This window comes from Chinchilla lanigera, unplaced genomic scaffold (genome assembly GCF_000276665.1).
Source record: "Chinchilla lanigera isolate Chin_1 unplaced genomic scaffold, ChiLan1.0 scaffold00113, whole genome shotgun sequence".
Classification (NCBI taxonomy): domain Eukaryota; kingdom Metazoa; phylum Chordata; class Mammalia; order Rodentia; family Chinchillidae; genus Chinchilla; species Chinchilla lanigera.
In genome coordinates this window covers 226,836-238,722 of record NW_004955514.1, presented here as the reverse complement: position 1 = coordinate 238,722, position 11,887 = coordinate 226,836, and the positions used below count along the sequence as shown (strand labels likewise).

General features: G+C 54.4%; 1 protein-coding gene across 1 annotated transcript in view; it reads right to left on the bottom strand.

Annotated features, from left to right (window-relative positions):
- The window catches only part of Pde6b (phosphodiesterase 6B, cGMP-specific, rod, beta), a 44,449-nt gene extending 40,698 nt beyond the window's left edge, over window positions 1-3,751 (bottom strand). The window contains exon 1 of the mRNA XM_005408671.2: window positions 3,284-3,751. Within this exon, the coding sequence (XP_005408728.1) occupies window positions 3,284-3,751 (468 nt within the window). The remainder of the gene's footprint in view (window positions 1-3,283) is intronic.
- Window positions 3,752-11,887: the final 8,136 nt, after the last annotated feature.

The window sequence follows — 11,887 nt, the reverse complement described above, 5'->3', positions numbered from 1 at the left end:
CTCAGCTGCTGCTGTTAGCTTCTCCTGCCTCACAGTGTCCATTCAGCCCCTTAACTCAGGTGGTGGCCCTCGCTCACCCTCAGGCAGCGCCTGTGAAGTACAATTCTTAAGAAGATAATGTTGGCCCTGTACTTTGACATGATAGCCAGTGCCTGACAAGGGGCTTTGTGATAATACCAAGGCCTCTGAGGCCTGAGAACTTGTCTTTCTGGCTTGCTCTTGCCCAAATGTGACTAAGAGTCTTGACACTGACTCCCCGCCATTCATCTCCACCTCTGCCCCACCATGGGACCTGACCAACAAGGATAGGTCTTTTCCAGCTCCAGGAACACTCAGAAGCTGACTGCAAGTTGGTGGATCGGTACTTTTTTTTTTTTTTTTTTTTTTTTTAAGAGAACAATTATGATCAAAAGGGAGAGATGTGAATGCTGATGATTCTGGGATAAAACCCTTCCTGTCAGACCCAGAGTCGGACCAGGCTGTGAGAAGAGAAGGCCCATGCCTGCCTCTCTGAGATACGTCCACAAGCGCTTTCCGAAGGTGTGCACGAGAGCGCCCTGCCCTCTCCACAAGCACCGCACGCTTGGCAACCTCCACTGCATGCCCAGATATCTGTACCAACGCTCATCTTTGACATTCTTAAAGACTGTACCAAGGCAGACAAGATGCCCTGGACAAAACACCTGCCCAGCTAGAGCACCTCCACCAAAGGTCAGATGACGACTCCTGTCCCAAGTGCCCAAGACCAAGGGAACTTTGCATCTGAGCAGCTTATGTGAATTTCTCCCTTTTGTCTTTAAAATCTTTCTCTGTTTCCACCTCCTTGAACATTCCCCAGTTTACTGACAGGTGCATTCCCTTTGCAATGCTCTGCTATTCCCAAATAAACATTATTATTCTTCAGAGATTCTTATTGAAGCTGACTTCATGATACATTTCAGACCTCCTCCTTCTAAAGGTGTGCAGGGCAAAACTGAGCAGGGCCACCAGCTGGGCTACCTGGTTGGATTTGGACATGTCCAGGGGAAGACAGAGAGCCCAGAACCCACCTTGTGGGGTGTCAGACACAGGACCCTGTCCAGTCCTGAGCTGGGGTCCAGGAAGATCATGCTTGGCCTGCATCCTGGAGGGACCATGTCCTGCAAGTCTCAGGCCCTGTCTCCCAGGGTGATGCCCATGAACCCATAATGCAGCTGTGGGGTCTGGAGGCAGATGTGTTATCAGGTCATGGGCTTGGGCTCTGAATCTTCTAGAGGTCAGTCTCACATCCTGGAACAGCCCTAGCATGGCAGAAAGGACAGCATCCTCTTTCCTCCACATAGCCACCGCCTGATAGGCCCCGGGGCAGAAGAGGGCCTGCAGGTCAGGACACCCCATTCCAACCCTGGCCCGAGCCTTGGAGATCAGGTGCTCTCCCTTCTGAGAAGATGCATGTTCATGGCTCAGGGAACAGCTGGTTTCCCACAGCCTGCTTCTTGCCTTATACTCAGCAGTGGCCTATGCTGAGGTCCACCTGTGCTCAGCTCTACCTCTGCTGAGGTCCACCTGTGCTCAGCTCTACCTGTGTTCAGGGTCCATCTGTGCTGAGGTTTACCTGTGGTCAAGGTCCATCTGTGCTCAAGGTCCACCTATGCTCAGAAATGGTCTGCCTTAGCTGCTGCAGCTGCCTTGTTATATCCTTTTTGAACATAAAGGTGGGGCTCAGTGTGGCTGGTGCTGTGAGCATCTCCCTTTCCTAAGGGGTCATTAGCCCTCCATGCGGAGGCCCCTGTACCCTGTGCCATCCACACGAGAGCCCAGACTGCTTGTACTGTACATGGAGGGTGACAGCTACATGGGGAAACCCAGAAACCCAGCCCTTGCAATGCTCCTCTGTGGTGAGGCTCTGATGGAAACCTGGTGTTTGCCGATTTTGACTCTGGTCTCCATTCCTCCAGGGTGAGGTTAATGAGCCAAGCACAATTGGGGGTTTTACAGATGTCAAGGGAGAGGACACTGCACTATGGCCACTGATGAGGCCCCATGGAGGCTGGTCCTAAGCAGGCATCAGCATGGGGTTGGGAGAGATGGGAGGGACTGCAGGACACAGACAGCTCTGAGGGATGGGACCGAGGACGGTTTGGGAGTCTGAGTGACCCACAGCACAGGTTGGGTGGGGCAGCAGGAGGATGTCTAGGCTCAGGGCAGCCGAGGACAGGGCACTGCTTTTAGGGAGTGTGTGCTGAAGAGGAAAGGAGGGGGAGAGAAAGGGAAGAAGGAAGAAAAGGAGGACGCAGAAAAGAAGGAAGGATAACCCACCCCGAATTTCTTGTTTTCCTGGTAATTCATGCTCCTGATATTCCATGTGATTCAGGGTGACCTGTTTCTTAAAAGGCAATGAAGACCAGCTAATCCTGGAGATTACTATATTCAGGTCGCTGGATGGCAGCCTGTTTATAGCAGATAAGTGTAAGAGGATTGCCACCACTGCTTCCTTCCCAGCCTTCCAGCCCGTGCAGGAATGAGGGCAGCGGGAGACTTTCTGGGTGTGCAGCCTTTCTGTTTCCTTCTCCAGAAGGGGAAGGCCTGTGTAGCAGGAGTAAGCTGGCCTGGGTTCCTTGGGGAAGGGAAGAAGGCGAGAGGGGGCAGGGAAAGGGCAGGGAGGAGCTCCCCCAGGTCCTGCGCACCTTGCACCCATGATGCCTGCGCTAGTCACATCTGGCAGCTTGGCCCTGCTAAGCCAGCCCCCAACCAGCAGTTCCCACCGCTCCCTCCCTGCCTCTACTGACCCTGAATCTCTGGTCACTCGCTCCCCATAGCGCCACACCGATTCCAGCTCTGGACCAGCATGGTCTCCTCTGGGGCAAAGCTGCTTCTGTGTGTTGCTGAGGCTCCCCTTCCTGTGGCCACGGTCCCAGCCCAGCTCTGACCCTACCCCAGGCCGATGCCTCCTCCTAAAGCCTCAGGCCCTAAAGTCCGCAGCAGAGGCCTGCAGTGCCTCCTGAGTGTACCCAGCCTGGGGCCTGATTGGTAGCCTCTGCTTGAGACAGGGCTGATGCAGGGACACTCTTCCTGGAACCTGCAGCAGGACCCTCTGCAGAGCTTCCTGGGGCTCCTTCTGCCAGAAGTGCAAACTGTTAGCTCTGGGAGGGACCGGCAGCAGTTGGGCACATGTGACCTGAACTGACAGGGAAGGGCACTCCCAGAACTGCATGGAATGGTCTCTTAGGCCTGGGTCAGAGGATCAGAGCTGACTCTGAGGGCCCAAGCCTGGTACAAGCCCCATGGGCTGGCGCACACTCACCTCTGTCACATCCTGTACATTCACCATCTTCTTGGTCTGGGCCACGTGGCCGACCACTCCGATGTCTAGGGGGAAAACAATCTCAGAATCGGGAGGCACCAGGCAGTCTTCCAGGACACTGTCCAGCTGCACACTGAACAGCCGCGTGGCGAGCTCAGCCACACCGTTGCGCTGGCGATACATGAAGAGGCTGCAGCGGTCAGCGTGAAGGAGTGTGCAGAGACGCCGCAGGATTTTGAAGACCACGCGCTCCATGTTGACGCTCTCTTGCATGTCCTGCACCAGCTCAAACAGCACTGTGCTCTCCTCCACCTGACACAGCTCCCGCAGGCTGCTGCAGTCCACTGGGTGCCTGTCCCCACAGGCTGCAGACACATTCTCAGGGCTCAGCTTCTTCTCAAAGTACTGGTGGGCAAAGTTGGGGTTCCCATCCAGGAAGCCACGCGCCTGCTCCTCGCTGAGGCTCATCGTGTCCCTGAGCCTTCCCCCAGCCGCCGCTATGGGTGTGCATGGACTCTACAAAGTCCATCGTCAGCAAAGTCTTTCTTAGTGATGATTAGGGAGCGTGGGAGGCAGCTGACTCACACTGGAGATGGGGCCTGTCCCTCTGCCCTCAGACCCTGGCATTACCTCCCCTGGGAAAGCTGGGCCCACAGTGGGGCTGGGGAGCTACTGCCTGCTGGAGTCTTGTGGGGCTAAGGGCAGGTGTGTGGCCTCTGGGGAGCAGACCAAGACCAATCCCTCAGGGGAGGGACCCCAGGACTCTTACTGGGTTTGGGCTGGTCCTCCCGGGTGTCCAGGCCTGGGCTTAGATGTTCAGGGGAGGACGATGGGCATTGGCCCTGCCTCCAGGGACGAGGCCTTCTGAGGAAAGGGCTGCAGGTTGTGGGTGCCGCTCCTCCACGCCTGTGTCTGGCTCCTGGACCAACACTGCCCTGGTCTGAGCATGAAGATGGTGTCACCAGGTGGCCATGGTGTCCCTGACCTCCTGATTATAGAAACGCCGACTCGACTTCTACAGCACCCTTTTGTTACTGGGTTAGCTCCTTGTGCTGACCCACAGCAGCCCTGCAGGTGCCAGGTGGTACACTGCGAGGAACCTGACACAGCCTGTCTGTGTCTAACTGGGGATCCGCAGGCCCAGATGGCAGCAGGTGTCTCCAGTGGTGGCCTCAGCCCTCTGACTCCAGTGCAGTGCAGAAATTCGCCTCTTGAGAGTTTTGATGTGATGACACAAAAAGGCTGGATGAGGCTGGAGGACACAATGCCAATCTGCTCTCTTCTTGTAGAGGCTGCAGAAGGTCTGCATGTGTGTGAATGTGTGGGTGCACACAGGAGTGTGCATGTGAGCATGGATGTGTGTGGGTGGCTGCATGCTCTGGTGTGCATGCATGCACATGTGTGCATGAGTGTGTGTGTGTGTGTGTGTGTATGTGAAGATGTGTGCACACCTGTGAGTGCTCACAGACAGCAGGAAGACTGGGGAAGGAGCTCTGTCCTTGGTATGAGCCAAGGACACACCTGGCTGTGTCCTTAGAAGTTTGGTTGGAAGGATTTCTAGGCCCCTCTTAGGCAAAGACCAGGAATCCCACACCAGCAGTCTCTATTGTGAGGAGCTTCCTGGGATTCTTTCTCACTGGCCTTTTCTCTGTGAGACTATTATTTCAACTAGGATACAGGGTCTGTGTGTGACTCAGCTGGTGAAGACATGAGTGTGTGTACCCCTCTGTGTGTGCACACCAGATGCAGGTGCTTTGTGTTCTCCTGGCACAGGACCCTGCTCCAGTGAAGCTCCTCACCGTCTCCTGTGGCTGCCTGAGGCTGGGAAGCTAACTGGACCTCACAGCTGCCCATCCACCTTGGGCCCAGCTGGCCAAGCAGAGCCAAGCCAGTTCAGTGATGTCCCCACTTCCATCTGCTAGGGATTTGCTTGGAGGTCTCCCCCTTTTCCTAAAATAGAGTTCCTACTGGGGAGTGGGGTAGGCACAGGCGCTGAGGACAGGTGGGGATTGGGGGATCTGGGTCTGGACCTGGCCTGGCATAGTGCCTGTGCTGCCTGCCTCAGCCAGCTGCACCCAGGCTGAGCAAATGGACGAGGCAGCGGAGGCGGGGGGTGGGGGGAATGCTGCCTGCAACCAGTTGGTCCTGCTGAGATCCACTCCCTCCACTCTCCCTCACCCCTCCTTGTGCCCCTGCTGGACTGGCCCACTTTGCTGGGTCTTCCCAGCTGCACCCACTCCTCAGCTGGGCTGCCCCAGAGTGCAGGGAGGGAGGTCCTTTGCCAGTGTCATAGGCTCTGCCCTGCTAGGGACATGAGGCCTTGGGGACTATGAAGACTTTGGTTTAGAAACCTTACACACCTCTCACCCTAGCATATGTGAGCCCCCTGATCCTCCTGGAACTACAGAACTTGCAGGCAGGCAGGTCCAGCGGTGCCAGGGAGTCAATGCCCCAAGGAGCCCAAAGTCAAGTGCCCAGGTCCACACTTGCAACTGCCTAATGGCATTCTGTACTTCTGTCCCCTAGCTGTCTCACTGCCTCACACATCTGTTGGTGTTGCTCAGGGCCCTTGAGTAGGGTGGGCTCACGGTCAGAAAGGCACACCGTGAGACACGCCTGTGAAGCACACCTGGAGAAACACTTGCGAGGCACACCTGGGAGGCACACCTATGCTCAAGGTGCCATTGGATTTATAGGTGACTTCTCTGCATGTGGGCTGGGCTGTATGAGCAGGCATGGGATTGCTCTTTCACAAGTCTCCTGCTAATTTTGTGGCACTGCAAGGTGGGATTTTCCAGTTAGCCAGTGTGTCCTGGGTCACCTAGGACAGGAGTGTGTGGTCACCAGCTGTTACGTGAGGAGGGCTCTGGATTCTTGCCCCAAACTGGAAAGGAGGGGAGAAATGTTCTGAGATTAAAATTAACTAGTCAAGGGCAAGTGGGGCATAATTAGGCCCGGGGCCAGAACCCCCCACCTGAGCAGAGAAGGCACAGCTCTGTGATGTCTGGGGTCTCAGGATGTGCCTGGGTGCAGGAAAGGACAGGGAGGTGCAGCCCTGGTGCCTGGCAGGACCTGGCAGGGGTGGACCTCCACTGGGTTCTGGGCTGACTGGCCTCCAGTGCATATCAGCTTCCTTAGGCTGTGTCCTCAGCTGTTTCTTGCTGAGGCGGGTGATGGGAGCGTGCAGAAGATGCCAGTGGACCCCAACAGGGGCAGCGAGCCAGGGTGGGGGTGAGTCTGCAGTAGGGGCCCACAGGAGGCCGGGCCTGGGCAGAAGTAATGTCAGATGGACAGGAAAGGGAATCTAGTACTGGCTATTTGGGAGGTGTTCCTCACTCAAGTCCCTTCTCTGAGGTACCTGACCCCACAGTGAGGGGGCCCTCAGACTGGGGACTCAGAAGGCACCCCTTTTCTGGGGACTCAGAAGGCAGGGCTTGGGCAGGGCTGGTGGCACTGGGAGGACCTCTGCATAGGTCTCCATTGCTCCCCTGCCCAGGCCTGGGCTTGGGCAGGGGATTGTGTCAGTCTTTAGAAGTGCTCGGCTTTGTGGCCTTGTGGGTTTATCCAGTTTTCCAAGAGTAGGGGCCTTGGGTGCAGGTGTGGCACTGGGTGCTGCTTTGAGCTGCAGCACATACGGCAGGATGCTCTTGGCTGAAGGATATGGGGTCATCCATTCTCATGTGATTGGGCTGTGCGGGGTCCCCCACCTTCCTTCTGTAAAGGTTTTTGATGATCTAAGGCTTCTGTTTTCTTTTCTAATGCTGCAGACTTCTGGGACTCTGTAAAAAGCTGGAATCCATGGGGTGGGGGGTTTTGTCCTTTCCCAGCACAGAGGGTCCAAAATGCTGCTGGGGAGAGGCGGGCATGGGAGAAGGTGGGATGGGGCTTCCATCCCACTTTTTTCTTTGAGACAGGGTCTCATTATGTAGTTTAGATTGGCCTTGAACTCATTATGTAGCCTAGGTTGGCCTCAAACTCCCAGAGATCCTCCTGCCTCAACCTCCCGAGTGCTGGAATTATAGGAGTGCACCACCACACCTAGCTGAGCATTTCAGCTTTGATTTCTTTTCAAATTACCACAGGTTATTACTGATTTAAAATGAAGATAAAAATGTAAAAGCAGACAAAATAAGCAAATGCAAGGGTCTCAGGTCGTGGTCTGTTTCTGGTGGCTCTCAGGGTAGCGATGGTGGGGGCTACAAGAGGGAGCCAAGGAGGGAGAGGGGATCGGAGGCTGCAGTAGGGACCCTGGGACCTCTGTCTTGTGTATCCAGGAATAAAACAACATGCCAGCCCCAGGCCATGAAGCCACGTGTTAGAAGGCCTTCACGTCACCAACCTGAATTTTGCCGAGAAAAGGAAAATTTGGTAACAAAAGGGTTTTGGGATGTAACTAGCATACTTCACAGTCAGGGTTTTGGTGCAGTGTTGTAAGTGTGTTTGTGTGTAAGAAAGTCTGTGGCCACTGGAACTTGTAGCTAACAACAGACTCACTGGAATCCTTGAAGACGTTAATCAGCTTGGCATCTGTGGTCCAGCCGGCATCAGAATAGCACGGCCATGTGCATCTGGCCAGTGAACCCAGGCTGATCTCTGTCTTGGGTGGGGTGGCCTCCAGCCACATCCAGATGCACTCAAGAACTAAGGATCCCCTCTTTCTTATTTTTTCAAAAGAATTTTATTGTGGTACAGAGTACACCATAACATTTGCTGTCCTAACCATTCCTAAGTGTACAGTTCAGCAGCTGGAAGGAAATTACAGTTTGTGCGACTGGCACCACCACAGCTCCCCGCCTGAAAGCCAGGCCCCATTGGATGCTGAGCCCTGGCCCAACCCTGGGCATCACCAGCTACTCCAGCCGCGCAGTTGACTGTGGCTGGCACCGCAGAGGCGGAGCCACACAGCATCTATGCACTGTGTCTGGCTTATTTTGCTAAGCGCAGTGTCCTTGAGGCTACTCACGCTATTGTATGGGCCGGAATCTCATTTCTCCTCAAGATTGAATAGTACTCCCCAACATGGATCAACCAGCTTGCAGACTCGGTCCGCCCCTGCTGGACACTTGGGTGCTTCATTTTAGCAGTGGGAAACAGGGTGCATGAACTTGGGTATCAGATGTGTCCTTGAGCTTTGTAGGGACAGTTTGGTGACAGAGAATTTCATATGCTTCTCTGCAGCTGTCAGAGGAGAGTTTCCTCATTGTGTGGACAGTATTTGTCTCTTCCAAATCAGCAGAGCTGGAGGCTTTCAGGCTCGTGCAGGAATCCACTTAGAGGGAAAAAGACTGACACAAGAAGCCCAGATTTCATAAAACATAAAAGAAAAAAGCAGACAAGTGTCAGGGCAGATGGAATATAGGTTTTGGGTCCTAGTGAGGCCGTGGGGACAGTGCAGGGAGAGGCCTGGGGCCCAGGCTTTGGAGGAAGTGACAGTCCAGTGACAATCCCGTGAGTGAGACTGTGAGGAGGAGCCCAGGGCACATCTGGGTGTGGGAAGTCCTGAGAGGGCCATGAGTGCCCAGCGTGCCAGGGTGGGAGAAGGGGAAACCTTGCTCCAGCATGAAGGACAGACAGCTGCTGGTGGCTGACTCTCTTGATCGATTGGCTGGTGACCCTAACATTGCTTCCCTGGCCTTCTTCTCCCCTTGGCCCCAGGATGAGGCTCTGAGACATTTGTGTGGCAGCATCCTCTCAGCTCCTGCCAGGCGCTAAGGTAGGGTGGTCATCTCACCACAGCAGGGTGAGGAAGCCTCTGTTTGGAGGTGGGTGCCTTTTCCTGGGGTCCTGAGGGTAGTCCCTCTACCAGGCAGCTGGCCAGGGCCCACCTCAGCCAGGTGGCACACAGGACATGGGCATGGAGGATGTGGGCACCGTTGCCATCACCTTGCCACCTGGCTGCTGCAGACTACTATCCGGCGGCTGTGAGCAGGACTCATCTATGGCTGGGTGCCCCAGTAGCCAGGCCCCCTGCCTCCTGCAGGACTACCCCCTAGGTCCCCTCACGCCATATTGTGGGGGTCATGTTCTCCCTGAGCATGGACGTAGGGCTGGTGTTAGACTGGGAAGCCACATTTAACACCAAGGTACAGTTGTGGGCACCTGAAAGTAGACAGCTGCCCCCAGCACCCTGGGAGGATGGGGTGGCAAAGTCAAAGAAAAGAGCTGTCATCTCGAGGGTTGTGAGGGAGGGAACTGCTGGGATACCACATGGGCCTGGGGGCACCGTACTGGGTCCAGGTGGCTGGAGGGCTTTGTGCTCGTGGCTCATACACTCGAACCCGAGCTGCTTGGGAAAGGCAGGTTTTGGACAAAGCAGGTCCTGCTGAGTACCCCACAGCGCCTGCAAGCACCAGCAGTGCAGGCCTCTCCTCACTTTTTCCCAAGCCCTGGAGAAGAGGAGTAAAGAGGCAGGTCAGGCCCTTGCTCAGAGCAGAGTCAGACTGCAATGAGTGGATGCTGAGCAATGCCTGCGGTGACTGCAAACCTGTGACCAGGGGGCATCCTGAAAGCCAAGTATTCTGGCTCAGAGAATCAGCTCCTGTGCAGAGACCTGCACCAAGGGTGAGGCAGTCCCTGGACCTGGGGCTGCTATGAAACTCTGCCGCCTGTCCCAGTGAGAGGCCCTGCAACTGGCCACCAGTAACTGACCGTGGCTTGGCTGAAGGGAGGTGGGAAAGGCAGGAGTGTCAAGTTCTAAATGGTCACGGTGTGGGTCCACTCCGTCCTTTTCCTCTCCCACAGAAACATCACATCCCCCTGTTCTCATGGCTGGAACCCCAGCACGAAAAGGACGCACACAGCCGCCCTGCACCTGTGAAGCGGAGGGTGACCAAGGGGTGACTTTGGCTGTCATAAGCCATGAGCACCTCGTTAGCCCCGTGCAAGTTACTGCCTTATTTTTAACCTCAGATTTAGGGGTGACTGATTCTGTCTCCAGCTCCTGAGACATTGCCATCTTTTGTCCATGCAATGCCCCTTCATGTCGTTTTACCTGCCTGCCCATCACCAGTCCACTAACCACCTGCCCACCCATCCCTGTCCCTTCCCTCTCTCCTCTGTCTTTTCTTGCCTTCTGCCTACTATTGGCCACCAGCCATGCCTCCCTCGACGCCCGCTCCCCCATCCAGCCCTCCACATGCCTCCGTTCCGAGATGGCTGTGTGTGCTCACCTCAGCTCCTGTGCTTTTACAGTGGAATTGTCTGTGTGCACATCTTTGTTCATGGCGTTCACTGCAGTTCTAGCACAAGCTGTGTGATCACGGGAAAATTACTTGCCTTCTCTGTGCCTCAGTTTTTGCTCATAGAAAAAAATGTGCTGTACCTCACAGATTGATAGGAGGTCTAAATACATTGATCTATACAAAACACAAGGGAGAGCACTTGGTTGCAGATAGTGCTATGTGTGTTCAGTGTTATTATTTTAAAATTTATTGGTATATGTTTGTGATATGTAATAATTAATTTGAATTAGGGAATTGGTATATATAGAATTTAGGCAGGGCTTGAACTCACTATGTATCCTGGGCTGCCTTGAACTCACGGTGGTCCTCCTGTCTCAGCCTCCTAAGTGCTGGGATTACAGGCATGTGCCACCATGTCCAGCTATCTTGATTCCCTTTTCTCCTCCCCCTTCTCCAGTATCCCTATTGTGAACATATAAACAGAGCTCAGTCTCATTCCTTCTCACTTCATTCACTCAGCACTGCTTGTCAGACCCAATCTGGTTATTTGAATTGTGTGTTTCACACTGTGCCTTCACCACACTTTTTACAGCAGCACTGGCATATAAATGAAAAAGCAAAACTCTGTGTACGTAAGTTACTGGAGGGCTGAGCTCCGTCTCCTGAACTGAGGTTGACTGGTGTCAGGCTGTTCTCTGCAATGCTGGTGTCCCTCTGTGTGTCTGCTATAGGAAATCCTGACCTGCGTTGTTGCCTCCCTCACTGGGAAACCTGGTTGGGACACTGTCCACTGTCCAAGGAAGGCTTCCTGGCCTGGCCGATCCTTGCAGTCAAGCTTGGAACCCGGTTTCCCCGTCGCACTGAGAATAACTCCCAACTGCAACAGAACACCGGGGCGTCTCTGAGTACCTCTGTGACACGCTCCAGGGAGGCTTGCACAGCCCTGTGCTGTCACCCAGCGAGGACAGCTGCTCACAGGATGGAGGAACTGTCACATCTGCCATGAAGAAAGGCACTGCAGGGAACGGTCCATGTCTGATTTCATGAGCTCCGGGAGAATGAAGAACATGCAGACAGACCCTGTGGTCACCGTGGTCACCCTGGGTACAGGGACGCAGGGCCTTAGGGACCTGACGGGAAAGACAAATGTGACAAGTCAACAGCAAGGAGTTGAAAGTCATCTTAAGTGTTCTTCTGAACATTTTCTTTAGATAAGTTTAGAAATGCCACATTCTAAACTGAAATACTTATCTGCTTTCATTTTATAACTCAGTGTGACTGGTGTATCTTACAAAACCCACTCTTGGTTTTTATAACTTTGTCACTGACAACAGCATTGCAAATTGGCCCTGAATAGAGGCCTGATTGCTGTCTGACTCAGCAGGGGCCTCGCTCCGCGGCTGCTCATGTGCTAGCTGTGGAG